The 26,395-nt window shown below is 45.7% G+C and overlaps 1 protein-coding gene across 1 annotated transcript in view; it reads right to left on the bottom strand.

The window, feature by feature from the left end:
* Positions 1–11,242: 11,242 nt before the first annotated feature.
* Positions 11,243–26,395, bottom strand: part of ADIPOR2 (adiponectin receptor 2) — a 20,680-nt gene continuing 5,527 nt past the window's right edge. The window contains exons 2-7 of the mRNA XM_008947642.1: positions 18,625–18,744; positions 16,609–16,780; positions 15,754–15,940; positions 14,482–14,669; positions 13,085–13,278; positions 11,243–11,688 (exon numbers count right to left, since the gene is read on the bottom strand). Of these exons, the coding sequence (XP_008945890.1) occupies positions 11,557–11,688; positions 13,085–13,278; positions 14,482–14,669; positions 15,754–15,940; positions 16,609–16,780; positions 18,625–18,744 (993 nt within the window). The 3' untranslated portion in view covers positions 11,243–11,556. The remainder of the gene's footprint in view (positions 11,689–13,084; positions 13,279–14,481; positions 14,670–15,753; positions 15,941–16,608; positions 16,781–18,624; positions 18,745–26,395) is intronic.

Below are 26,395 nucleotides of genomic sequence, written 5' to 3'. Positions count from 1 at the left end.
GCAGACCACTCTGGGAGCCTGCCGCGACTCCCGGGGCAGATGAGGCGATAACGAGGCGGTGCAGTGCTTCCGTGCAAGGTGCAGCCTGACAGCGGAGGCTGCTCCCTCCTCAACAGCCCGTGGCAAGAGGCCTGCGTGAGGACAGCGCGGTCAGCTCCGGGCACACCACCTACTGAGCTGCTCCTGCTGGCCATCGGCTCACAGCCGGGAGGGCCGAGGCCGTGGGCACGGCTGGCATTTCACCAGCACCCTGCCTCCTGTGGAGCCACTTTGGGGTAGTTGGCCCCAGAAGGCAAAGGGCTCAGTGGGGCAGATTTGGCCTTAGGAGAGCAGGAGGGGCAGGGAGCGCTGGCTGCCGGTTCCTCCATGCGAGCAGCCAGGATTTTGAGCACTGGGCTCTGGAGTAGCCCAGGCAGAGTCCTGCCAGAATAGTGTCCTTAGTGGTTCCCAGGAGAAAGGCAGCATCTCCTGGTCTCGTTGGTGGACCTCAGCTGGGACCCCAGGAGGCAGGACATGTCACCTAACCTGAATTGCACTAACTTAACCTGCAACCAGATGATGGGAAGTAGCACAGCTTGACTAGTTAGCTGCAGCTATGCCAGCTCTGCCAAGGAGCCCCCTCCTAACACTGCTAGCACAGCATCCAGATTCTTGTCTAGATGTGGACTTACCTCTGGGAAGGGCTGATGTAGGACCCATCAAAAGAGGGGATACATTCCCCAGTGCCTGCTAGTTTACTGCAGAAGCAGCTAAGAAACAGGCACTTTTCCCCTCGGAGCAGCACTGCCCTGCTCATTGAAGCTGCCCTTGGTTGTCCTGGGGCATGTAGCCCCTTGCCCTGAGCCTGGCATTCCCAGCTGGTGGACATGGGCCATTTCTCACAGAGCTTTATGGACAATGGGTGGGGAGCATCCATTTTTCCTTTCCTTTTTTTGTATTAACTGCTCCATACCATCTCATTAAAAACAAATATATGGCATATTTTAAATAGATACATCAGCTTCAGCATGTCATGCTTGGTGCTAACCACAGCCCTACGCTATGTCCCAGAAAACCCTCTCCCTGCCAAATCTACAGAGGCACAGTGTGGGTGGAGGGATTGCAAATATCAGGGCCATCAGGGGTGTGCCTGCTGCTCATTGGGGTGCCAAGAAGTGCTCCTGGTTCCTGTGCTGCTGATTTTACTGGAACTACGGGAAGAAGAGCCTCTGGTCATACAGCACGTGTGGTGAACCAGCCAACTGCACCCCACAGCTCTCCGGCACCTCTGAGGTGGGGTGGGGGGTCCCAGGGGACCTGCCAGAGGTAAGGTGGCCACAGCCAATGGCTACAGACAGAAATAGGATCTCATCTTCAGCTCTACGCTGGGCTCATCCATAGCCACCCCAGCACCCAGGGCTACACTCTGGTAACATCAAGGGACCAGGCTAGCAGGCCAGCAAGGCAGAACTTTGCCCTGGCCTCCTCTGGCAGGTGGGTCACTTTGAGACCTCCGGCACCCTCCATGTCCCCTGAGAGCCGTATGGCTCATCACACCAAGCCACTATTGCTTGCTGCCTGACAAGCAGCTGCCCTCCACATGTGCTGGCCGAGTGGAGCTGCAGGCTCCTCACTGAGCCCACCAAGCCAGCCACCTGTGCAGCCACCACTGCTGGGGTTAGACCCACACGCACCTGCTGCAAAGGGCACTTTTATGGGAAAGGACTTTATCCATGCCCCAGGGCTGTCCCTTGCCATGCACAAGCAGGAGCCCAGGAATGCACCCCAGGTGTGCTAGGATCAGTACAGATACTGCTCCTCCTGCCACCAGTGTCACCTGACACTTAAGGGGACAGTAGCTGTCACAACCAGGTCCTGTAGGGACCTTTCAGGGCACTACAGCTTCTGCTGTGGTGGGTTTTACCTCACTGGAGGTGGTGTTACTACAAAAGGAGAGAAACAACTGCAGCACTGGAAGTAAACGTGAAGGTGGAGATGGTTTCCAGGCTTCCGATGCAGTGACCTTATCGGAGCCAGAAGCAGCTGAGGAACATGAAGGCAGCAGGGACGGAGAAGGGGCTGCTGTCAAGGCTGAGCAGTCGAAAGCCGCTTGCGGAGGAGCCACTGGCTCAGGGCGTCCCCCGCTGGCTGGCACAGCTCCCCCAGCTCCATGCGCCTGCCCTCCTGGAGCACCACTCTCAAGGGTGACCTCCCTGTCAGAAAGGATTAACAGTCCCAGCACAGAAGAAAAAAAAAAAAAAAAAACCAACACGTTGCCCCCTGCTGAATATGAACCATGTTTGATTTCAGGTGCATTAATCCACATTAAACATGGTCCTGTAAAGAGACTCGCACCAAGAGAGTGAAGACATGAAGCCAACAACTGGCTCCGTTGACTCACCAAGTCTGTGTGTAGTTTTCTCTAGTTGCAACCGGGACAGGGGTGAAAACTGGATTATTTCTGAAACCAAAAAAACAGGGTGAAGGATTGTCCCATCTCACAACCCGAGGACACCCTGGGAACCGGGCTGTGGGGTTGCTCGCAGCATTAGCACGCAGCAGAGCCAAGCAGTTGCAGTGAGCAGCAGAACATCTCCTCCCTCCCTGCAGCTGATGCCAGGAGGAACAGGAGCCGGATGAAGCAAAAGGAACTGTTCTGGGAGCTGCCACAGCCCCCCCCAGGCAGCGGCCAGGCAGCAAGAGCCAGGCTGTGGCCATGAAAGGCTCAGCTGCGCCCTGCTGGGGCTGGCAGCGGATGCCAAGCACTCCCTTCAGCCTGTGGGGACTCTGTCCCACAGATCACATCCCAACCTGCCTCCTCCAGCACCCACCGGCTGCTCCCCGCGTGCCCCCACGCCCCGCAGCAAGCGGCTCCTGCCCCACCCACGCTGCAGAGCCTGGGCCTGAAAACAGACAGCAAATAGTACTCAGAGGGTGCTCTGGTGTGTCTCCAGAGGAGAGTGGACGCTGCAAGGGCGTGAAGGCAACGTGTGACCCCACAGTCTCCTGTCCCTTGGGCCAAGGCCACTCTGGGGGTGCCCCACTCCTGTGGGAGATCAAAACTCAGGGGCCACAAGCAAGGAAAAAAATCCCTAGGAAGAGGAGCTGCTCTAGCTCCCAAGGTCTTCAGCCATGTGCTGGGCACAGCAGATGAAAACAGGTCAGCAAAAGAAGAGATCTGAGGCCAGAGGATGTGACCAGCAGCAGAGCAGCTGTGAGGAGCCACCTCCCACTTCCAGTGGAGCAGTCTCCTGCTGCCATCCTGTACAGCACTATAAATCACAGCTGTACCTCCTGCAAGGGTCCTCTCCACACCTGTAGGCACACGGGCTGTGGGCTTAGGGGGCTATTCTGTTACAGGAAGATTTGATGGGAGAAAAGTCACAAGTGGTGCTCTGCAGTGAGAGGTGTCCATCAGCCCCACTCAGCCACATCTGGCTGCTGCACAAACCAGGGGCTTCACAAGCCCTAAATCTGCAGACGACTTCCTCCCAGGCAGGTGGAGAGGATGCTGGGAAGGGACTTGAAATCTCTGAGCTGCACTCCTCACAGGCCTCAGTAACACCCTGCTGCAGGCTGAGGTAACCCTGGATCCCCCCCAAACGCTGTGGTGGGCACGAAGGGTGTCTGAGGGGGTGGGCAGGGGCACACACCTTGCACAGCGGTGCATACACACGCCCTCCCTTCACTCATGCCTTGGGACAGAGCAGACAGATGACTAGACCTTCAAATATGGCCAGACAGGAATGACTTCATCCTACAAAACAGGAGGAAAATCAGCCTTGGATTTACAGCAGCTGTTTGCAGCTGGGAATGGGTACAAAAAGCAGCAGCTTTTCAGCAGGCTGGCCCAAGTCAACTTACATATAGTAAGCACCTGGCACATCTTGGGCTGGCGATGGCAGTGGTGACAGCGAGGAGCCACACGATCCAGCTGGGTTAAGGGAGAGGGGGGGGGCCCATCTCTGCCACAGTAAAGGAGCAGTACCACAGTCTTGCTCTTATGGGCACCTCTCAAACTGGATGTCCTCACAGTATTTTCCAGAAGGCTTTTGCTGCCGATAAAGCCCAATGGTATTTTCAACACAGAAATCCTGGGCTCTCAGAGGCTTCTGCTTGCAGGTGAGGGGGGCTGAGGGCAGCCAAACACAGCACAGCCTTTTGCACAAAGAATTTTCCAAAAGCAAGCGGGGAAGGACCATCCAACTCCCATGAGCTGAATGATTCCAACTCCATGGAGATGATGCTCGCTGGAGGGGTTGCTGCTCCTGTCCTCCCCAGACAGTGGGGAGCTCCCTCATCCCTTCATGCAGGCCGATGTTCTCGGGGCCTCTGCCCTGCCCCAGCTGCAGGTTCCCCTACACCACCTCTGCCTGCCCTGTGAAGGAGCCTTTACCTCTTCTGTCACCCAGCCAGCAAACACCCCTGTCACTGCCTCCCGTGACGTCAGCCGCAGCAACGCAGCTCGTCATCAGCATGTGACACAAACACTAACAGCCCCGCTTGAATGCCACCAAGCGTGTTTCTTCAGTAAACACCTCATGGGCCCTGCAGGAAGCTTCATAAGCTCGTCCCGCTTTGCCTGCTAGTACCACCTCGAATTTTGGGAGCCCCAGCCACCCACCTTCCCCTGGGCTGTGCACTGAGCCCTGTCTTTACAGCAGTTTGGCTCTTGTGGGGTCAGGCAGCCGCCATCCTCCCCCAGGATTCTGGGAGGAGCAGCGCCGGCATTACATGGGGGGACACGCAGGCCCTTCCTCGGCCCACCTCAAAGAGAGGTGGCAGTGGGGATGGTGGCAGGAGGCTGCCAGCCTTCCCGGAGGCCACTGTCACACCAAGGGCTGGCAGGGAAGGGGACAGGGAGCTGCTGGGGAAGCCCCCACACTAATGAGACTGAATAGATGGATGCTGTAAGTTGCACTAGCCAAAGCCCTATGCTGCTCTTGCTCATGTAAGTATCAGCCAGCAGTGGCTTTCTTCAGCACACAGCTGGCCTTCCTAGCAGCGGGGACCAGAGCCTGCTGCCAACCCCCTCCTGCCTGGCTCCGAGGGACATGGTATCACCTTCAAAACTGGCAGGAGGCTCCTGGCAGAGGCAGCAAACCCAGCCTGGCTGCTGCTGCGGGCAGCAGGACGGGGGAGTTGAGCCAGAGCCAGGGCCAGGGCAGCCAGGAGCAGGCAGGGAGGTGGTGGCAGCGGCAGCTCCCTCCCAGGAGGGATGGCTTCCCAATTCTCCATCCTGGCAGCAGCTGCTGCCCTATGGCCCCAGCTGCTCCTGTTGCAAGCACGGAGAGCTGCCCCAGCGAGCAGCCCCACAACCTGGCATCAGCTGCAGAGAACATCCTCCTTAGTTTAGGGGAGCTTGCTAAGCTCCCTCAGGGAAACCTCAAGCCTCGTGCACAGGTTGGACATGGTTAGTGATGGAAACAGAAGACAGCTACAGGAGCCGGTTTGGCCGTCACTTGCCTCTGCTGGGGAAACACGTCATTGCTCTGGGAACCCAGCCAGGCCCACGATTTTCCCATCTCATATACAACTAGACCAGTTCAGTTTATATGCCAAATGTGGAGAGCCTCTGTGCCCAGTTGTACCACTATAGAGATGGAGCTGCTAGTAAGTGAGATCATCGTGAATCTCCAGCACAAACATCTCCCAGCTCAGAAACACTAATAGATCTGTTTTTCAAATTAAGTTTACTAGAAGAGAGAAGGGCAAAGGTGAAGCTCCTGGAACTGTCAGAAATAGGACCAAGCCCGCAAAGCACCCCCTTGCACAGCCACGGGAATGCCAGGCCTGCACCCACCACCCCTCCGCGGGGAGCCAACCTTCCTGCCGGTGAGCAAAGTGGTGAGGAGGCAGCAGCCACGCGGCGGCAGCTCCCAGGTGATGCTGCACAGAGGACAGAGGGTTTCCTCCTGCGCTGCTCCTCCTTAAAATCACTGCAGAGGATCAGCTGTCAGGCACTTGACGTTGCCAGGAGCTCAAGGCTGGTATTCCTTCTTCATAAAGAGCAATATGGACTTAGGAATAAATACATGTTCTCTCCATGGAGCTGATCTTTCTAGGGAACTTCATCCAAAGCACATCAGTGCTCATCACTCCCGGAAACCAGCCTGGAGAATTTCAGCTCTGGCACTGCAGATCGAACACAGCAGCACTGACCAGCAGGAGAAGTTTGGTTCAAACAAATTCCTTGGTGCCATATGGGAGACAGGGAAAAAATAAAAGGGAAACAAGAATGCAGTTTTGCAGGGAAGCCTCTAATAGCTTCACCTAACCCAAAAACTCAGCTCCCCCAACCTAATCATACACTTCATTTATTTCCAGCTCCTTAACATGTTAGGCAATGGCTTCAGACAGTCTCCTTGACTGAAACACTTCGATCCATACTCGGGGTAAGCTCACCCTTTGGAATGAAGGAAGCAAGTGATTCTTGGGAGTGGGGAAGGGAGTGTGGCTACAACCACATGCAGAAGAGGTAGGACGAACAATTTTTGCCTGTCCAGACAACTTTAAGTATCACTCTGCTTTCTGAAAACAGAATAAACCCAATTCATATCAAAACATGACAGTTTCTTTTGGTGCAATGCAGGTATAACCCATGTTCTCTACGCTCCTTGAATTTGCTTAGTCTTTAATTAAAAAAAAAAAAAAAAAAGAAAAGAAAATCCATCCTGAGACCTCAAGCTGTCACAAGTCACTTCCTGGAGCTGCAAAACCTGTATCGTGAGTCAAGTATGTGATAAACAGTGCAGCTGTAGATGCCCAGACTCAGTGTGAGCCAACACAAGAGGAGGATTAAGCGTATCTTGCCCAGGCAGTTTACAATGTTTGCTGACAGCCAAGGAACAGCGATGAAGTAGCAGAAGACCCCACTCCAGGCACAGGGCTGTTCTGGTCAGCACCCCTCCCCAGCCAAATCCCACTCCCTCCCACCCCTGCAGCCCCTACGCCTACATACCAGGGGGAGATAATCAGTCCTTTACATAGGTACAGGCTGGGAGGTATTTCCTCTACACCAGGAATTTGAGTCCAGGCCTCCTGAACATCTCAATCTCAACTCACCTAAAAATTTGCCCACAACAACCAAGGTCTCAAACACCCACCAAGCTCTTGTTCTTCACACACTTAGTCCCTCCTGCCCATTTTTCTCCTTGCAAGCTCTCACCCCTCAGTGCTTCAACTTTGGCTTTCCAATTGTTCTGTCCCGGTTAGAAGGCAGAATTGTGTCCCACCTCCCTTATCCCTCAGTTTCCCAGATAGAGAGATAAATAAGGAAGGCAGGGGTAATGAAAACCTTGCACCAAATTGAAAATTAACAAAATGAAATATATTATTTAACAGGGAACAGAAAGGAAGAAGGGTAGGGGTTTAAACAGGGTACAGAAAGGAAAAAGGGTAGGGTTTTAACAGGGTAAGGGGGGTTATAGGAACAACAGGGCAAGGAAGATTAAACTTCCAAATATACAAAACCCAAATGTTGTGCTGAGGCTCCCTGGTGCTGGATCTCGCTGGATTGAGGTGGATTGAAGCTGGATGCACAATCCTTGGACGTGGATGGAGGCAGGAAATTAGTCTGTAGATCAGGCCCAGGTCTCCAAGATGGCCACGGCCACGTGTAGCACAGGGAGCAGCCGAGCAGCGAGCAGCGTGTGCCCAGGTAGAAGGTCAAAGGAGCAAGAGCAAGAGAGAGAGGCGTGCCTTCCTCGCCCCTTTTATAGACCTTGGCAGGAAGTCCCGAAGACAGGAAAAGGGAGGTGGGAATAGGACAGGTGTACACCCCTTTCATTCAGGCTTGTACCTGGTTTAGGGTTTCAGATCTCCACCCACCAGGGGCAGCAGCTTTCAAACCATTACACCAATACTGTCCATAAATCACAGTTTCTGCTTCTTCCACCACGCTCCACCCAATTTGACCCCTTGGCCAGCTTGTTCCTTTCCCTTGTCTGCCTGTCACCCCCTGGCACCCAATCTGCAGTGGTAAGAGAAAACTTTTAAACCCTGGAGCGTGGAAGGGGACAGTACACATACAGTCTGCCCTAAAATCAGCAGATCAGGAACTGGAAAACTGAGCCACCGAAAATTTGTGTCTCTAACCATGCCAAAACAGATAAACTTTGAAATTATAGCTAGCCTAGGTTCAGATGGGAAGCCTGGGGGATGGACAGAGACCTGACAAAGGCTAGCCAGCCCCAAGGACCACGCTGTAGCTTTATGCCCTCAGTCTACAATGTGGGTTCAGCAAAGCTTTCCAAAACAGAAGATGAAACATAGCAGTAACACCAATCCCACTTTGTCCTCAAGTTACTTTTAAAATATGGCGGAGGTCAAGAACACACAGACATGGGGTAGGATACATGTTGTCCCAGGATTTTCATTCTCTGCAAGTTCAAAGTAATTGTATGTCAGGGGAGTTCTTATGAGAAGTAGCTTCATGAAGTGGTGGCACCAGACACACCCAACACCACCTCCTTCCCTCACACCAATATCAGCTCCATACTACACAAGGCAACTCCAGTGGGTATCAAATAGAAGTCTAGACTCTGGAAAAAGCAATCTCCCTTGAGATCACCACGGTAATTAAAAGGCAGCATGGTCCATGGACACCTTTGTCTGCCGTGACATTTAAATGCACTAGGCAGCGTGGAAATCCTAGAGGGAGACCAGGCATGTACTTCACGTGAATTACGGACACCAAGAGGATGCCACAGAGCAGAAATAATGTTTCAGTCACACGAACTCACCCAGCCACTGGCTTTTGCTCAAGAAGGCATACAGCAAGCATCGGCTCAGCCACATGTCAGCAAGCCTTTAAGCATTGGTTTGGTTTCTGCAGCAGCAGAAGTCTTCTATGAAGAACGCCTTGCCTGTAAGCATTAGGAAGGAAGAAAGTGAAAGACTTCCAAGCTTCACACTCAGCAAAGAAAGACCCAAACTAGACAAAAATCCATTTGGTTCTTTTATTAGCAGAAGTTAAGAATACAGCAAGTAACAAGATCCCATCTTATATGGAACCATCACCAGAGTCCCCCAACCATCAAAACCCCAAAATGTGCTTCATTGCTTCCAACAGTAAGCAATTTTTAAAAAGAAATATACTGAACAAGGCCACTATTTAATGGGGAAGGAAAGAAGCTGTAGATCCTAACTATTCTATGGCAATAACCTGCACACAGAGCAAGCAAGCCTCTGACTGCTGAGAGTAAGGCATTCAGGTGCCAACCTGGGAAGAGTTCTCAGCAAGAGCTACAGAAAAGTGCACAGCTAGGTTGTTTTTATTGGAACACACAAACTTCTTGAACAGAGAGACCGACTGGGTTAAGAATAGCAGGTGGAGTACTGTGTTTTTGTAATAGTTCTGTGCTGTGTAGGACCAGGTTACAATCACCCTTCAAGGAGTGAACGTGGGATGATCCAGGATGGAGGCTGCCACTTCTGCTGGTACTGGTACAGAGGTATCCCAAAGTGCCTTACAGACAACTCTGATTCTGATATGTACCATGCTCTTCTCAGACACCAGTGAACCTCCTCAGCCTGCCCTTGTCTGGGATGCCAGTGCTATTAGCCCTTACATCCAAGTTAATACTGCTCTTCACTTCATTTTAGTACCACACAGACCTGTGATAAACAACTTCTGGCCCCACAGGCATCCAGTGCAGTGATCCTACTGCGAACACGTCCCTCTGAGCTCGCAGACTCTGCGGCAGCACCTCTTTCTGCAGCTGACCTTGCTCTCAGAGGCTTTACAAAGACTCCATCCGAGGGGTGAAGCCTCAATATCCAGTCAACTTTAGGAAGGCATTCTGCTCCTACTTGACTCCGTTAGGCAAAATAATTCCCCTAAAACACATTCTGTGAAATCCAAGATATGGGAAGATCTTCGCAATCCACATTTTTCTCCTGAAGGATGAAAATGCAAACTTGCAGGAGCCTTAATCAAGCAAACAAAAAACCCAACAACCACACAACACAAAAACTGCCCTTCATCTTCCTTCCTTGTGAAATACAGCGTTTTATGAGCTGTTTAACTCATTTGTGAGAGAGGTAATTGCTCTGAATTTCCAGCTAAACACTCCAAGCAATACTTGTGCCATAACAAACAAAACGTTCAAGTTTCACCTTAGGACTCCAAAGATTCTCCCTCAGTCTCGCTCCTGACTGCGCTCCAAAGATCAAGCTACATCAATTACACAAGAGAAGGGTACACGCCTCCCCTTACATGGGAGGTGCCTCTGCTCCACAGCAATCCAACTGAACTCTTAGTTTTAGGTTTAAGAAATACCAGCAGTCCCATTGCTAAAGCACAGATGGGAAGCAGACCTAAGGAAAAAAAAAGGAACAGAATTGGGCTGATTGTGGATTTTTCCTCTTAAAAAGAAAAACCTGCAAACTCCCTTGGCACATGGAGCCTGACACATGAGAAGGTAATGTGCTTGAGGTCTGCAGTAACTGTTAACTCCAAGTTCTGGAGCATGCAGCTTCCTCTTTCCAGTCCATCTTAACCCCACCTCTGTTTCCCCTCACATGCTCAACTACCTTTTGACAAGTGTATTACCACCATTTGTTCAGACAAAACAGAGCAGGCCTGCAAACGGCAACCACCTACTCCATGGGGGCCTCTGGGTATAGGCAGGCACTGATGGAGCTGGACTGTTTGCCACTTCATGTGCAGTCACCCCACCATGCTCCAACTGATACCATCAGGACCCAAACAACTGTAGGATCCAGTATCCAGAGCTCTACAGGCCACACAAGCTTGGAAGGCAGGTGTCCCACATGCTTGGGCAGGGTGCAGATCCAACTTCTGAGTTACCTGAGCAACTCAACCTGCTAACGCTGCGACCTGGATGACAACGTGACCAATCCAGCCCTCACAACACCTTGCAGACATGTACTGAACCTACTCCACGTGCTGCCCGGGACCCCACACTGCCCAGGGCATGCTGGCCACTAGGAAAATCTGCAGGGCTGACATGCTTCACTCCTGGGAATCTTACCTGGTCCTCCTGCAATCATGGTTTTTTTTTTTTTTGTTTTGTTTTGTGCAAAATTGAAACAGTGTGTGGTACTTGCATGTTGCATTCTTTACAAAAACCCTCTTCCCCCCAACCCATTGTTTAAAACATTTATATAAATTTAAACAGAAAGTTAGAAATCTTATTTACAATTTGTTTTTCTCCCAAAAGAGCATCTAAAATCAATTCCCAAACCCTCCAAGAGGATATAAATTTAACCTTGATTTTTTTTTCTTTAAAAAAAAAGGAAGCTGCTAAGCTATCCCTCCCCAGTTCTACAAATAAATATGGCATTGAACAGAAGCCAATTTGGAAAGGGTCCTCTGTAGCTCGATCTGTAGATCCCAAGAATAAATTAGGGTTTCAGAATTTCCTGGTCTTCAAATTTATTCATTCCACTGCTTGAGGTATAGAATTTATCTTGGTTAGTCAGAATCCCCATGAAGCTCCACGCTCCATCAGGTGAAACTTGGATTCTTCTTAGGTCTGTGTTTTGCTAGCCTGTAGGCCCCAGCCGCGCGGGCGGCAGGTTTTGGTTGCGACCTCGGGCTGAAGGCTGGGCCTACTGCATCCCATCTTCCTCCGTGCAGCCCCCGCCGACCATGAAGCGGAACTCCTGGAGATTTGAAACCCCGTGGAAGTGCACGAAAGCACCAGCCACTACAAAGACGTGAAACAGCTGATGGGAGTGGAACTGCAAAAAAGAAAACGCTTCTGTTCAGCTGGGGTACTTGGGTTCTAGTGCTACCCTGCCTCCAAACGAGCCACACGTTCAGCTGAAGTACACAGTAACACGTAGCAGTGCCTCAAACCGCATGCTGCAAAGTTCTCCCAGCTGTGTATTAAAGCCCATCCCCCTCCTGTCATTAGCAAAATAATCAAATTATCCACACACACTCACCCCTTTCCTTCACAGTCATATTAACCAGCCGGTCAATCAACAAGTACGCTACATAAATGCTATAGTGCATCTTTGTGATGGAACAAGGGTAACTTCAGAGCTTTGGGCAAAGTTTTACCAAGTGGATTTTGAATGTTGCTATTTTAGTTCTCCGCCACAGAGAAATAGAACAGGAAAAAAATGCTATTATATTAAAACCTAGCAACAGCCAGATGTTCTGAATGAATGCCCGGGATGCTACTGCTTAGAGCACAGCACAATGAAAACCAGGAGGCAGCCACATGACACAGCATGCCTTTGTCTGAGGGAAGCCATACCAATGCAGACAGTGCTCTTGAAAAACTTCTACAGATGTGTATTTGCAGGCTCCGTGGGAAGCTCGGGCAAGAGTCTGTGGCACACTGGTACTTTTGGGGCCAAATTCATTATCGTAACAAGACTTTGGCTATTTAGACAAACCTAGCAAAATGGAGCTGTACAAAAGCCACTCATACAAACGAGGCCTCATTCTCACTTCCAGTCATCTTTAGGGGCCTTAAGCTATCCTAGGGGAAGTACAGTGGCCTTCCAAAGGTTCATCTCCCACTCTTCTTTCTCTACACTTTCTCCACACGATTGCTTTTTTTATATCTTCCCTTCCACAGTCATCATGATCCTTTTCCTCACAAAAAGTTTCCCCCACTGACCCTCTTGCTCACCCCACTTTCCCTTCTCCTGGGCCAGAGGTCCCTCCCCAAAGACTACCATCTCTATCCTGTGTTTTTGGTGGCTGCACAAGATGAGGAGCTGGACAGAGCAAAGATGCCAGAGAACACACTGAACATCAGAGAAACAGCCATGTGCTATCCTGCATAGCAGCAAGGCAAGAGGTATGTTTGCAGGATGCTCCAAACACTCACATACCAAGGTTCACAATGCTGCCTACCCATCTATTAAAGCTACCTGGTATATGGGCTGGGGCAAATTTGCACCCCAGCAGTTACCTCAGACCAGCCAGTTTGTGACAAGTCAGTAAGACAGGCACCAGGTGAGCTGGTCTATGAGCCCACAATGGTTTGGCTCCTCAAGACCTATGCTCTTGGTGCAGCGGTTCAATACTTGCAATAAAACATTTGACACAACATCCTCCAGCCTCAAGGGGAACCAGCTTTCACGTTGGTCTCCTCATCCAGTCATTCTGTAGACTCACCCAGATGTCACACTTGCCAGGGAAGAATCTCTCCGGGATGCGGGCAGCATATAGTGCAGCACCAGTGATGTACAGGCATGCCATGAGTGCCAGCCAGCCTATCTGCCCCATTGTGGCTGCCTTCAGGAGCCCCTCAGAGATGACAAAGTGCAGGGTGGGAATAACCCCACTAAGACCCAGACCTAGAAATACTCCTGGGAGGTAAAGAAAATGTGGAAGAGTCAGGTTTGAACACAGTGTCGTAAAGGGAGACAATGAAAACAAAAAGCTGTATGGAAGGAAAACTCAGTATTTGCCAAGCAGCAGAAAGGTGACAACTTTTGAAGCTGGAGGTCACCAGGGGAGCTTTAATGGAACAGAAGTTCACGAATGCAGACTTCCTTCATATACCAGAAGCTACTCAGGTCCAGCAGATACTGAAGCATCTCATTTACTGACTGCATCTGCCAGCTTTAGTGTACAACAAGCCAGTTACAGATCTTGGACTGCAGAGGGCACTGAGACTACACGAAGTACTTTTCACTTTACCACAGTCTCTCAAGAGCAAGACAAGGAGAGACAACAAAGAGGTTATTTATCGTATACTGTACAAGTAGTCCTGAGAAACAAACGTAGCATCTGCACCTCAGCTCATCTGCCATATACGAGAACATGGTTTATTTGTTCAGATTTTAGCAGCAAGTACAGAAATCATGTCAAAAAAGTGTGTGTGTGGGGAATAATCACGTCTCATCCACAGATTTTAAGCTTGGAAGGTTGAACTCTTTGAAAGTACATTCATAGCTTGTACAAGAAATCTAAATTTACTATAGACAGCACATGCAGGTTAAGTAACCAGAAATATTACAGCCCAGCTGCGTGCACATTCCATAACTACCCCCTAAAGCTCTCTCTCTCTTCCTACCTCACAATGTGAAACCAAATCTGGTTTTGTTCTTTTGATCACAGCAAGATAAAAACTGGGCTCCCTATCTTAAATATGTATTTTTATCTAGCCAAATTAGTCAGATTAAACCAATTATTCAATGATTTGCTAGTGTCTGAACTAGTATTATAAAACCAAGCCAAACGGTAGAAGTACACATACACACATCAAGCAGTCAGTCATTTTTTGAGGGAGCAAAGTTCCTAGATGTAGCTAGAAATACTTTGCACTACCTTTTCTACTGCATGTGTTACTGTCCATTTCAGGAATGCACTTCCAGGAGTTGCACCAGCCCTTATCTGCACCTCCAGCTGGCTATAATAGATGCCGCAAGAAAACCCATCACGTTCTCAATTCAAGAACATCAGCTCTCTACAAAATTAAGCTCTCTTAGGTCTTCCCAAGACAGTTTTTCCAGGTGGCAAGCAGGAAAATGCAGTCAAGAAGGAAAACAGTTACATTCAGGTCTTACCTGCCCTTACACCCCGGTATTCAGGGGTTGCAAACATGTCCCATTGTGAGACAATTATGGCTGCAATGCCCAGGACACAGATCACAATCAAGTAGATGAAGCAAGGCTGTGGGTTGCAGTAGAAGGAGTAGTACAGCCATGGTACAAAGCTGCCCATTATGAGAAGTGCAATGCCAGAATAATCCAGCCTAGAAGGAACCAAAAATCAGTTTAATAAGAAATGTGAACCTCTGGAAGTCCTCATACCAACACACTCTTCTTTAGTGGACCAACTGTCTAGTTCTAACTGCAAAAAAAATTTACTCACTACTGCAACTTACTTCCCGATGGCAACTCTTCCACCAACACCCTCCTACAGTAACGGATTACCTTGACAGACAGCACGTAAAGCCATTCTTGGACAGTCACCAGCAATACATACAGCAGCCTTTAGACCAAAGCATTTTTGAAGGAAACTAAGACTTAAGCTTCAGATGAAAAAAAAAAGCAGTACAAGAGTCCTCTGAACACAAAAAAAAGGGCACACAGGATGTTGTGAGAGCACAGCCAACAGAAACACTTCAGTATCTGACAAGCGCAAGTGAGTTTAGGCACCAGCTCAAGTGACCACTGGGGAATAACGTTGTAATTTTTCAACCACGTTGTTTTTCTATACACCAGTGAAGAAAAGGAATTCCTACAGCCATTGCTCTCTACCACACCCTGACAAAATGCTCCTACAAAAGGTGACAGAGTTAATTTTTCAGTAAGGGATTTTAACTGCTGGGTTACTTTTGAGATGGTCTTGCAGATTACATAATCCTAGGATGACAAACCTTAGGAAATGTTAGACGTTTAGCAGCCAGCCAAAAAAGAATGTGTAGTAAATCCAAAAGACCGAGACATCTTGATAAACATTGTGGAGCTGTCTTACATAAGCTTAGGATTCAAAGTTGCTCAGAACAGTTAAAATAACAAGAAGTGATAGCTGCATTACAAATTCAAAGTCCCGCAACTCGGCTCTAGGTATACTACTTACAGCAGGGAGATGCACGCACACGCCTGTCAAAGGGCAGAAAATGAAGGAGTTTTAAGGCTAAAATGACAGCACAAAAACTCAGGCTGAAATGAGCAATAATTAAAAGAAGCTGCATCAAATCTCTGCTCAGCTCTGTTCCAACGTACATGCAGCCATGCAACGAACAACTTCTACACTAGGGCTCCAGGCATAAATCCCAGCCCTGTTTTCCCACCTGGTTCCTATTTGGCCTACCCTGTCCTCTTGGCACTTACTTGGAGAAGAGCCGGGAAACACCTTCTGAGTGGCAATAAACTGTGTGGAAGAGCCACGAGAAGGAGAGGCAGAGTATCGCCCCCAAGAAGAACAATCCCACAACCACCTTCTCCTGCACAGGTGCTACAAAGAACATGTTTGGCCGGAACATGTAGAAGATTCCCAGACAGAGGAAGAACACGCATCCTGGAAAAGAGTAAGGTAGAAAGGTGTCAAGTTCATGCATACTGGAAGTTTTTCTTTCACACAAGCATGACTTACATGCGTGAGCATCAGAGATGGGGCTGCGTGACAGACAGCAGCACGCGTGCCGAATGAAGCACTGCCCTGTTCCAGCTAGGCATTCCCACCACGGTTCTCTCTCAGACCGATGCGATACAAACTTGCATCAACTACATATTTTTACTTGTTTTATAAGATGCCAGACAACTAGTTGGACATTCTAGGCCAATTAAAAAATAAATCTGTTGTAAAAATGTAAAAAGTTCAAAGAAACCCTTTCCTTTCCATGCTCCTTTCAAGTTGAAGAGTACTCACACAAGCTGCAGCTTAAGTGTGTCCCTGTGGCAAGAAATGAGATCTCAGTTAACACCTACACACTTGGCGGGGAGAAGACTAACCACCAGTAATTTACTAATGCCAGAAATTTTTAATTTCTTCATTTGTATTGAAAGCCATAATTAAGGAAGTCTCATCCAACCCTGGTGTGATAGAATTGGGAGAGGGATACCAACCTGTTAATTTAACAGGTTATTAGTGGAATGATAATGCTGACCACCCCACACTCCTTTCTATCTTGCTCTCAAAGAGAGAGAACAATGAAGGCAAATGACACTAGAGCAAGCTGAAAATACCTAGAAGATGCGTCCAGATGTTACCAGTCTCTGTATGTATTCTGAAGATACTCTTGAAACAAGCCCGGAAGGAAGGCATGGGTGGTCTGTGTCCATGCAACAGGTAGTCGTTGTCCTTTAGCCAATCAGGCAGAACATCATGGGGTATGACTCTCCACCGGCCCTCCCATACCTACAAGTCAGAAGATTTCAGTTAAATGCGGGGAACTGAGTTCCACTGATGCACGGCAAAAGTCAGAACACCAACGTTAGTATTAGTAAAAGTGTTAATCTATGAGTGCAGTAATCCAAAAAGGATCGATGGGACATCTCTGGGGAAAAAGGGTTTGCACTTGAAATATAATGCTTAAGTCACTGTTCCCTATTCAAAACAGTACCATTATGAAGTTGAGCTGCACCACCAGGGAAATACTTCAGCATCTCAATATGTAGGAAAGCTACTGGGCTTTTTCACTGCTACTGAAAGGAAAGCATTTAACTCATTTCCATGTTTTTTTCATACATCTTTTCCATTTAAATGAAGAAACCTACACCTAGTTGTCTCCAAGAAACAAATAAGTAAAAGCCTGTTCCTCCAACCACAAGCCAATCTGACTATGTATCTGCTAGCATTTGGGGCAGTCTAGCAAAAAAGCTGCCCATCAGCACTAAAACGGGCCAGAAAGCATGAAGTGGCAAGAGTCCAGTCAGAAGTGTCCAACTCCTTATCCAGGTTGGAAGAAAAATCCTCCCACACCAAAAGAAACAGTGACAGATTAGTTAAGGCGACAGATCCGTGACTCTCAATTCCATCAGATTTCTTCCTTGAAGGGAGAGTACGTGTGCACACATCTACTCCTGCAGCTGGTTCCAAGTGAAAAAAGTGTGCACGGGTGTTCTTAGAGCTGCTTCAGAAACGTAAGATATGTGTAGTCAGTCTTCAGTGTGGCGGCAGAAGCAGCACTGTCAAGCAGAGGGGTATCAGGGAATTGCTTATGTACCGGGGTTGTTTCTGGAGGGTTCCTTCGATTTGCTGTCTGGCTAGTGATAGAGGAGCGAGCCTGAAGGTTCCTGAAACACTAAGTTCAAAAAGCTACATTTTTATTTCAGCTTCAACAACAAGAGCCCAGAGTTTTTACATCACTTCTCCACACTCCTTCATGGAAGCAAAACAAAACTAATCAGAATAACCAACCCAATTAAAGCCTGAGTTCTTAAATACCTTAAACAAGAAAATAATTTATTTGCTTCATGAACCAAAAATTTAAATGCAGGTAGGAACAGCAGGAGGGGATTTATTTTGCATAATCCACCCTACAGAACATCTAAAAAGCAAAAAAGATGCATAGTTAAAACACCAGCCACCCAAACAATAAAACAGTCCACACACAAATGATGACCAAGTAACTAGGGTCCCTCTGGAAAAACATCAAAGAATAGTTCGTTAACCAGCAGAATAAGTAGAGAAAGGAGAGTGCTCCCTTCACCAAGAAAGAATGGCTAGAGACTGATACAGCCCCATTGCTCTAGAAAGTAGCAAACATTGAGCAATGGTCAGCAATTACAAAGTCTACAATAGATTTCCTTAGGTACAGTTTTAATACAGCCTTGTTTTTAAGTAACAGACAAAGCTTATTCTATAATGGATGTAAATGGTGCTGGAAAAGCCAAATATTTGCAAGTATGAAGAAACCAACGAAAAAATGACTTTACTGTAAATAAAGTGCCTTGAATTTGAAGGCTTTCATTCTGCTTTGTACTCACAGGTGCTTCTCAAGAGAGACTCCTCAATTGCATGATCATCTTTAGAGTTTCATTTGTAATCCCTGTTGTTCCATGCTTTACAATGTATTCAGTTATGACAGACAGATCCTGAGAAGCTGTAGTGTTACTAGTTATGGCAAGAGATGCCCATTCAGGGATGGTGTATGCCTGCCCTCCCTCACATTAGTAGCACAGTTACTGCAGGTATGGTCTGTTGCCCACTGGAGCTCCCTACAAAAAGAAACTACTGCAGCAGAATCCACATGTCCTTACCTTACACACAAATTCTTCCATCCTCTCCATAGCATGGTGGGCTTGCAGAAGAGGCGACATACCCATAAACCCTTCGTCTTCTTGAGCTGACTCATCATCGCATTTATAATCCTCAGAACACTGTGGGGGGAGAAAAAATATAGATAAAATGCTTTGTAGAAAGATGAACAGAGAAAAGTGATGTTGTTTTCAATACAAAACTATATGATTTGAGGTCTTGGCAAATGAAGAAATCTTCTTTCCTTGTATAGCACTGAAGAAGAAATTCAGAAGAACCAGCAAAAAAGTTATTACATTCTTAGGTATCTGAGAACAAGTCGCACGTCTAATCCATTTTGCACATGTTTTTCACCAGGTTTGGAAGAAAAGTGTTCTTCTGCTTTGCAGATTACACTTCATTAAAGCCCAGATATGGAGTCTGAGGTTTGCAACCTACCCACCTCTAGGGAAGGATTACTTCCTATTTTATGTTACAGTGTCACTATGCCTCCCTTAATGCCTCTAACATACCTGGCATTTTACAATAATAAAAGGCAAGCCAAGGAGAGGAATCCATTTACTTTGTTATAAAAGCTTCACATCAGTTTTTAGTTCAAATCTGAAGATCCATTCTGTTTAGCTGACACTTCAGTTCATAATTCAGTAATGGACATTTACTCATTCATTTGACTTCAAGGTATTCCAGGAACTAGTATGAAACTTTTACCAGTTAGACAAAGGCAAGTTATCAAGTAAATAAAGTAACTGACATCAGTTTTAAGCTAAATTCAAATAAAAAAGAAACATCCATATTCCCAAGGTGCACCAAGAGAATTTAAAAAAAAAAAAAAAAAAAAAAAAAAAAAAACAAACCACAAAACAAAACAACACAAACCACAAACAACCACACACACACAAACAACACCACCAAACAACCAACACTGAGCATGGATATTCAGCTGTTATACCACTAAGAACTTTAGGGGAATGAGGTTTGGTAGTTTTCCACTCTATGTTGACTTTTCACATCATCTACATATTATGATACACTCTAGCTTTCCATTTAGGGAAAAAAGCAGAGGGGGGTCCACAAAAGTTCTACACTCCTGTTTGCTTAGTACAATGCTCATGGCCTATCAGAGACTCTATTCAACGCTTCATTTTCCAAAGTAAACAAGTTTGAGAAAGCTAGAAAAGAGAATGAGCCTCTTGTGCCCTTCAGGCTTGACACTGAAAGCTGCCACGGACCCATGACAAAGCCAAGAGAGTCCCACAATCTGTATGGAGATTGGCTTCCTCCATATTAAAAGCCACAAAATGTTTTCTATTACCATATCAAGTTTAACAACTTGAAAATTAAGTTTACTTACCAATAATGCCATCCAAAGTGACTGAGAATCTCAATATATAACCTCACACACTTTATCTATGAATTATTATTAGTAATGTTTACATTAATGTCCTGCTTTGAGTCAGAGATCAGATCTGGCTACACATTTGTCCCACCCTGCAGCTCTCTCCTTTGAGTGAGGCCTTATTTCTGTCAACAAATTAGCTGAACAAGCAACTTAAAAGTTTGACTTAAAAATAAAATAAAAGGAGCTTGCTTCTAGCCTACATTGAGTTATCTAGATTCAATATTTTGGGAGGGTTTTTTTTGAGAAATGACATGCTAATACTTGCCACAGTTTGCACTGGCCATTGAAGAGGTTGTCCCACCACATAGTTTTTGACCACGCTTTGCTTACCCAGAACACAAATCTCTGCTACGTAACGCACAGTACAGGTCCTTCACGTTTTATGTACAACCTCACGTTTGTCCATGCTAGGACAGTCTGGTTGACTAAGTGGATCTTTGTACATAAACCATGTCCATGTCTACTCGCTTTCATTTACCATTCCAGATCACATCCCCTCTGAACAAGTCTGGGCAATGATTTAATATTTTATAGAAGATGATTGATATAAATATTGATCCACTCTAGCCAGATCTTACAGCAGTATAAGCCAGTATTAAATCACCCTCCTTCTGGCTTTTTCTACTAATGGGTCTCTCTGGTTAGGATTCTCAGTTTTCAATATTATGAATAATTAACTCAAGGTCATAGAAACATAGCATGCTTTGGATTGGAGGGGACCTTTAAAGTTAACCTATTCCAATCCCCCTGCCTTGGGGGTCTGGCTAAGATGCTCGTGATAATCTGCACAGTCTTACAAACTGATGAAATCACCTTTTTTTCAAGAACACACCTTACAGAAAAGCAAGGCTGGTGTTTAAATTCTTATGTGTTTGGTACAAGAAGCACGACTAGATTTTTTTAGCTACCCCAGAACTCTCTTCCCCAGCACCACACAATGACCAGCTGGAATGGGACGAACAAATCAGTAACCCTCAATTTACAAAACTAGATGCACTGAAGCAAAAAAAGGTCCCTTAGGGAATCAAAACCTGTATTCACTGCAGACTGCCCAGTGACTCAAAGCCAAAAAAATGCTCACTTCCCTCTCTCCACATACTTCCATTTCTAGAATGATGGGAAGGTTTGAACAGACTGTAAAGCTCGAAGAGCACAGCTATTTATGAACTAGTCCAAAATCTTTCGTTTTGGCAATATGCCTACAAACAAATCATTACTGAGCTTCTTTTAGTGATAAAAAGAATTTGTATCATAATTTGTATCATATATACAGTCCAGATTACTGCCAGAAAATGGAATTGATTTTACTATCTCCTTCCTGCCATTATACTGCAAAATTAGTATTCAAGGGGAAAAAAAAAAAAAGCTCATCTTCTCAGTCCTTTTCTTGCTAAGGAGGCAAAATGAGGTCTGTTCTGGAACATCCATCCTCTCTTGACTCCTTCCTGTAACATCCCATTAGAAAGGACAGTAAACTGTGCTTCTTGGAAGCTGGAAGTCTATATCTGGGGTGCAACACCAACACCAATGCCAGTTTACATTTGGAAACCTGAAAGAGTCTATTGTCTGAAGACAATGTCTGAAGAATTTCAGGTCAATGACTGAAGGGGAAAAAAAAAAAAAAAAAAAAAAGAAAACCCCACCACACTTTCCTGTTCAGAAGGCATACTGTTGTAAAGTTTCCACTGGGACAAGTACCTTCATATCTTCTAATTACCATAGTCTCTCCTGTTTGGCTGATCATGTCATAAATTCAAGAATAATTCTCAAACATAACATAAGCAAGTGTATGCTACAGAACCTATTTTCAACTATTTTTACGTTGTGCTCACAGAATCACATTTTAAAACGGGGAATAGTTTGGGTAAATAATCTCACTTGCCTAAGACCATGCAAGAAACAAGAGCTTGAAGTCTTGATATTTCCACTTTTAATGAGGTATAGTATATCCTGAATCACATGCTTTCAGAACAATTTTTGCCTTTGTACTTTCTAGATCATTAACCACAAGGATTTTCACTTGGTTAATGTCTCAAATGTTCTTTTACATCATCTAATTTACTCCATTCTTTTAAAAGTGGTCTCAAATTTTGGCTAAATAATTCTGTGAAGTCTTTAGAGCATTTTAGAGTATTTTTAAATAAAAGCTCTCATTCGTTTGTAACAAGCAAACTTGTTGCAATCATCAGTTATCATTCTTCTGCTGCACATATGCAGCAATGCATAAAATCAGTCTTTCATACAAATAAGAAATCATAGCTTCTCTGTACTTACACTCTAGAGGGCCTGGACACTTAGAAATGCCAAACAATCCTTCCAGTTTTAATCCTACTTCCTTTGCAAATTCATAAGCATTAAAACTACCAACAAACAATGCAGATACTTAATGAGACAGAAACTATACAACAGAAGTATAAATGCATCCTGAGTTGAGTAATTGTACCCAGAGAATAAGCTAAAGCTGAAAGACAAGCGACAATGGCAAATAATTTTACCAGTTTATCCATATTCACTTTATTTGTGGAAGTTTTCCAGGTTGTTTTGTGATAACAATAAGACAAGAAGCTAAAAGAAAGTGGTAAAAATTAGATTTAATTATACCTTACTGTACAGAGCTCAGGCAACACACTTCCACGGAGAGATCACATTCTAAACAAGAATTTCAGAGTGTGCTTTGATTTGGAATGAAAAAGTTTAATGCCAAAACCAAGACTTAGAGCATCAGAGCACACAAGAGCAATAAACTTAAGAGACCAGTTACAGTGCCCATCATTAAATATTTAACGTTAAAGTCTCACTTCTTTATAGCAATGGCACAAAAGTTTAAAAAACTTCACATTTAGTACAAGAACTTGTTGCCTGAATACTGTCCAAAAAAGTCAGATCACATAGCTAAAGGCCCTGTTACAGCGAAAACTGCAGTAGAAGTTGCTCTAGTAAATGCAATATACTTCTCGTCTACTGTAACAGCATATCCTTCTCACACAGATTAGCAGTTTTTTACACTACTGCTCTCAAATCTCATAATGGACACCCTGTCTATTAATGCCCTTACTAAAAAAAAAACCTGTCAAAAGTCAATTCACAATGCCAAGATGATGCCAGTTCCTTTCTACCAAGAAAAGGATTCCAGAAACTTTTCCCACTTTTGAGAAAGTTGTGTTCTCTGGACTTCAAGTGGTAAAAGCGTAGTTTCTTGAGGTCTGTAGTTTCTTGATGTTGGTTTAAAGATTTCTAGACAGTTCGAGGGATTTCATGACTACTACTTGAACAAGAGCTTGCTTGTCACCTGCACATCACTGCAGCTTTTCTAGAAAACCTCATCCATCTGTGTTCAGTGGAGTGTGCACATTGAAACAAATCAGACTTGAAGGAAGCCACCTAAGAAGCTTACTCTGTCAAAAGTGGTATTCTCCCTCACCCCCTTCTTCCTTTACACTGCTTCTGGCACCTCTCTGTTCCTTGGGCTGACTAGCTGATCCAACACATTTATGCTAGATGTGCTTCCTATTAGACAATAAAAGTGGTTCAAATAACCAAGGGATTTAAGGAGCTCAATACAGCACAACAAAGGGAGCATCAGCTCCCATTTCACCAATAACCTCTACAGAATACTTTCTCTGGATCGTGCACAAGGCCAAGTTTCTTTTCAACACATACCAGCTGGATGCCAAATTATCTCAAATCCTCCTTTTTGCAGTGTTACCAGTCAGAAAGGAGCCTAATAACCCAGCTAGGCATGGATTACAGAAAGTTAAATCAATAATCACTTCAACAGGATGCTGTATTCTCAAAAATTCCAGCAGCTATCAGGACTCACCTTCAGAAATTTGACAGTTTTCATTGGTCACATGTGTGGTATTTGATGCAGAACCAGAAGTACACATGTTAACCAGTAACACTTGTTAACTGCAGCATAAGCCTCTAACGCGGAAAGGGCAGAACTCTTCTGTGTTAAACGTTCTTTTTTGGATGGAGTCATCACTCAGTTACTCAAGGGCCCAACTGACCATGCACATACCTATGTAGTATTAAGCTCTGGAGGTAATGGAGTCTCATGTCTCAAAGCTCAGCTGTTTGCAATGCCAATTCACCATCAAGATGACACTGGTGCCCTAAAGCTACCACCACAGGAACTGCCAAAGTGTGATGCAGACTGACTCTAATCTTCTTGGTGCTTCCTTCAGCTGCTGATAGATGCTCCCCCACGCTGCTCTTGATCTGTGTCCTGACATAACTCCACCTTGGTATGAACACATGATTTAACACATGCGAGATAGCTAAGAAAATGCAAACCTCTTGATTAACACTTGAGTTGTGGGATATTATGACTCAGTACTTACATACAATTCTCATCCTAAAACACAAGTTAGAACCGTATGTCGCTGCATTTACAATACCACTGTTATCTCCCATATTAAACTGAAGTCACAAAGTCTAGACATGACTTGGAGTTTTCGCTCTTGTTTATTCCTGACCAGATGAATGATTAATACTGTTTAACATGACATTCAAGTCATTTAATGTTCCTTTGGGCAGTATTCCAGAATCAGTAACTTGAGAGCATTCAGTGTAACGGCCAAGACACGTTCACGACTAGAATATAAAAATGCTATTTTTCTAATTGCAGTCCTGTAACATCCTTTTCAGCCAGCCAGATTGCTTTTTTCAGCAACTCCTCTGTGCCTGTTCTGTCAACCGACCTTTTATCAACCAGTCTTTCGTAAGGGAAAAGCAGCAATAGATGATGCCATGCCATGCTATTTCTCCTAAAAGCCTACTGCACATTTTTCAGAACATGGTCAGCTTGTGTTCTTTGGATTGTAAGCAACTGGAAAAGCACAGCACCTTAAAACTTTCCCTGACTTCCCCTAACTTCTGCATATGCCAAGTTATTCTAAAATAACAGCTTTGTCATTCAGAGTTTACATTCTCTCTTAATCTGACAGGCTTGTAAACATTGACACACCCCAGTTTCCAAAAGGCCAACTACATTCACCCCCAGGCAGGGTGTGCAAAGCTGTTTTTGCTGTCACCGGCCCAAAAAGAAATCTTTCATTAGCACTGTGCCAAAGACCCTTTCAGCCTATTGGTCAAAATGTTAAGTGCTTGAAGGTTCCAGGAGTTTAGTATTTTTCCTTGGTAGGTCACCTTCTTATAAAAGCCACACTCCATTTAATATAGCACTTGGAAACAATTTTATACAACTGGTCATGGATGACTGCTTGCTGGCACTCATTAAAAACAAGCACTAACATTTCACACTCGTTTAGCAAATACTCTTAGGACAAAGTCACATTTTGGCTTCAGCAACTTCACTAATAACAGCCTTATTAAAATTAGCTCCCTTATTAAATATCTTCAGATGAAAAGGGTTTGTTGAATCTCTAAGCGGTAGCAACTATGGACTTCCTGTCAATGCCCAGTACTTGACAGGGACCAAAGACCTCAATGTCCACATGGGCTCCTCAGTACACTTTGGGGAAAAGCCTGTAGAAAATGCTGTTACTATAGAAGATTCTCATGTGCCATTTTCTGCTCCTCTGTCATTGTTAATCCTGACAGCAGCAGAAGAAAGCAAGTATGCTGGGTTTATGGAAAAAAATGCTCTGTTAAAAAAATAAACCAAGAGAGACTGAAAGCATACTGAACATAGTATTAAAAGTAGAATCAATGTAAAACAGATGGAGGAAGATGCAAGTTAACCCACCAGTACAACACTGCATTTTCTTATTTCACGGTGAAAGGCTGTCACATCCCCCGTTGCTGCCCAAATCAGGCAGGTATGATCTCCAGAAAAACAAAGGCAAAAACTGTGGAATTTAACCCTTGTTCAGGGAAAGTGTTGTGCCAGTGAATCAAACAAAACCACTCCCTCCCTCTCCTAGTTTCAACATGCAGCACACCAAGCCCTGGTTACAAACCCAGCCGCCGAGCAGCAAGCACAGCAGAGCACCACCACCTCCCCTCTGGAGGAGCTAAGGCTCTCCAGGCAGCTGAAGAGCTGTTACATAACCCATAACCTGTTACAACTTTCTTGTTAACTCACGAGGGACTTTTCTGGGAGACAGGGCAGACACAGACATGGACATTTCCCACATTGCCAGTCGTCTGGGCAGAATATTGTCTACTCATGGTTGACTAGGTCACCAGTTTCTGTCTTTTCTGCAGACATTCAAGTTCTAAAAGCCTGTTAATAAATCAGGCACATGAACTGTCAGTGAAGGATGCATCCACATCTGACCAACTCAATCTTGTTGAGCCTAGAAACCACCTCCATAGATGTATCACGGCTTCGTACTGTTTAAGTGGGAATACTTGGAGATACTCTGCTCTGTGTATCCAAAAATGCTTTGCTGTACCAAAATAAAAAG

The sequence above is a fragment of the Merops nubicus genome, unplaced genomic scaffold (assembly GCF_000691845.1).
Source record: "Merops nubicus isolate BGI_N331 unplaced genomic scaffold, ASM69184v1 scaffold8939, whole genome shotgun sequence".
In the NCBI taxonomy this organism is placed as follows: Eukaryota; Metazoa; Chordata; class Aves; order Coraciiformes; family Meropidae; genus Merops; species Merops nubicus.
This window is presented reverse-complemented; position numbering and strand designations above follow the sequence as displayed.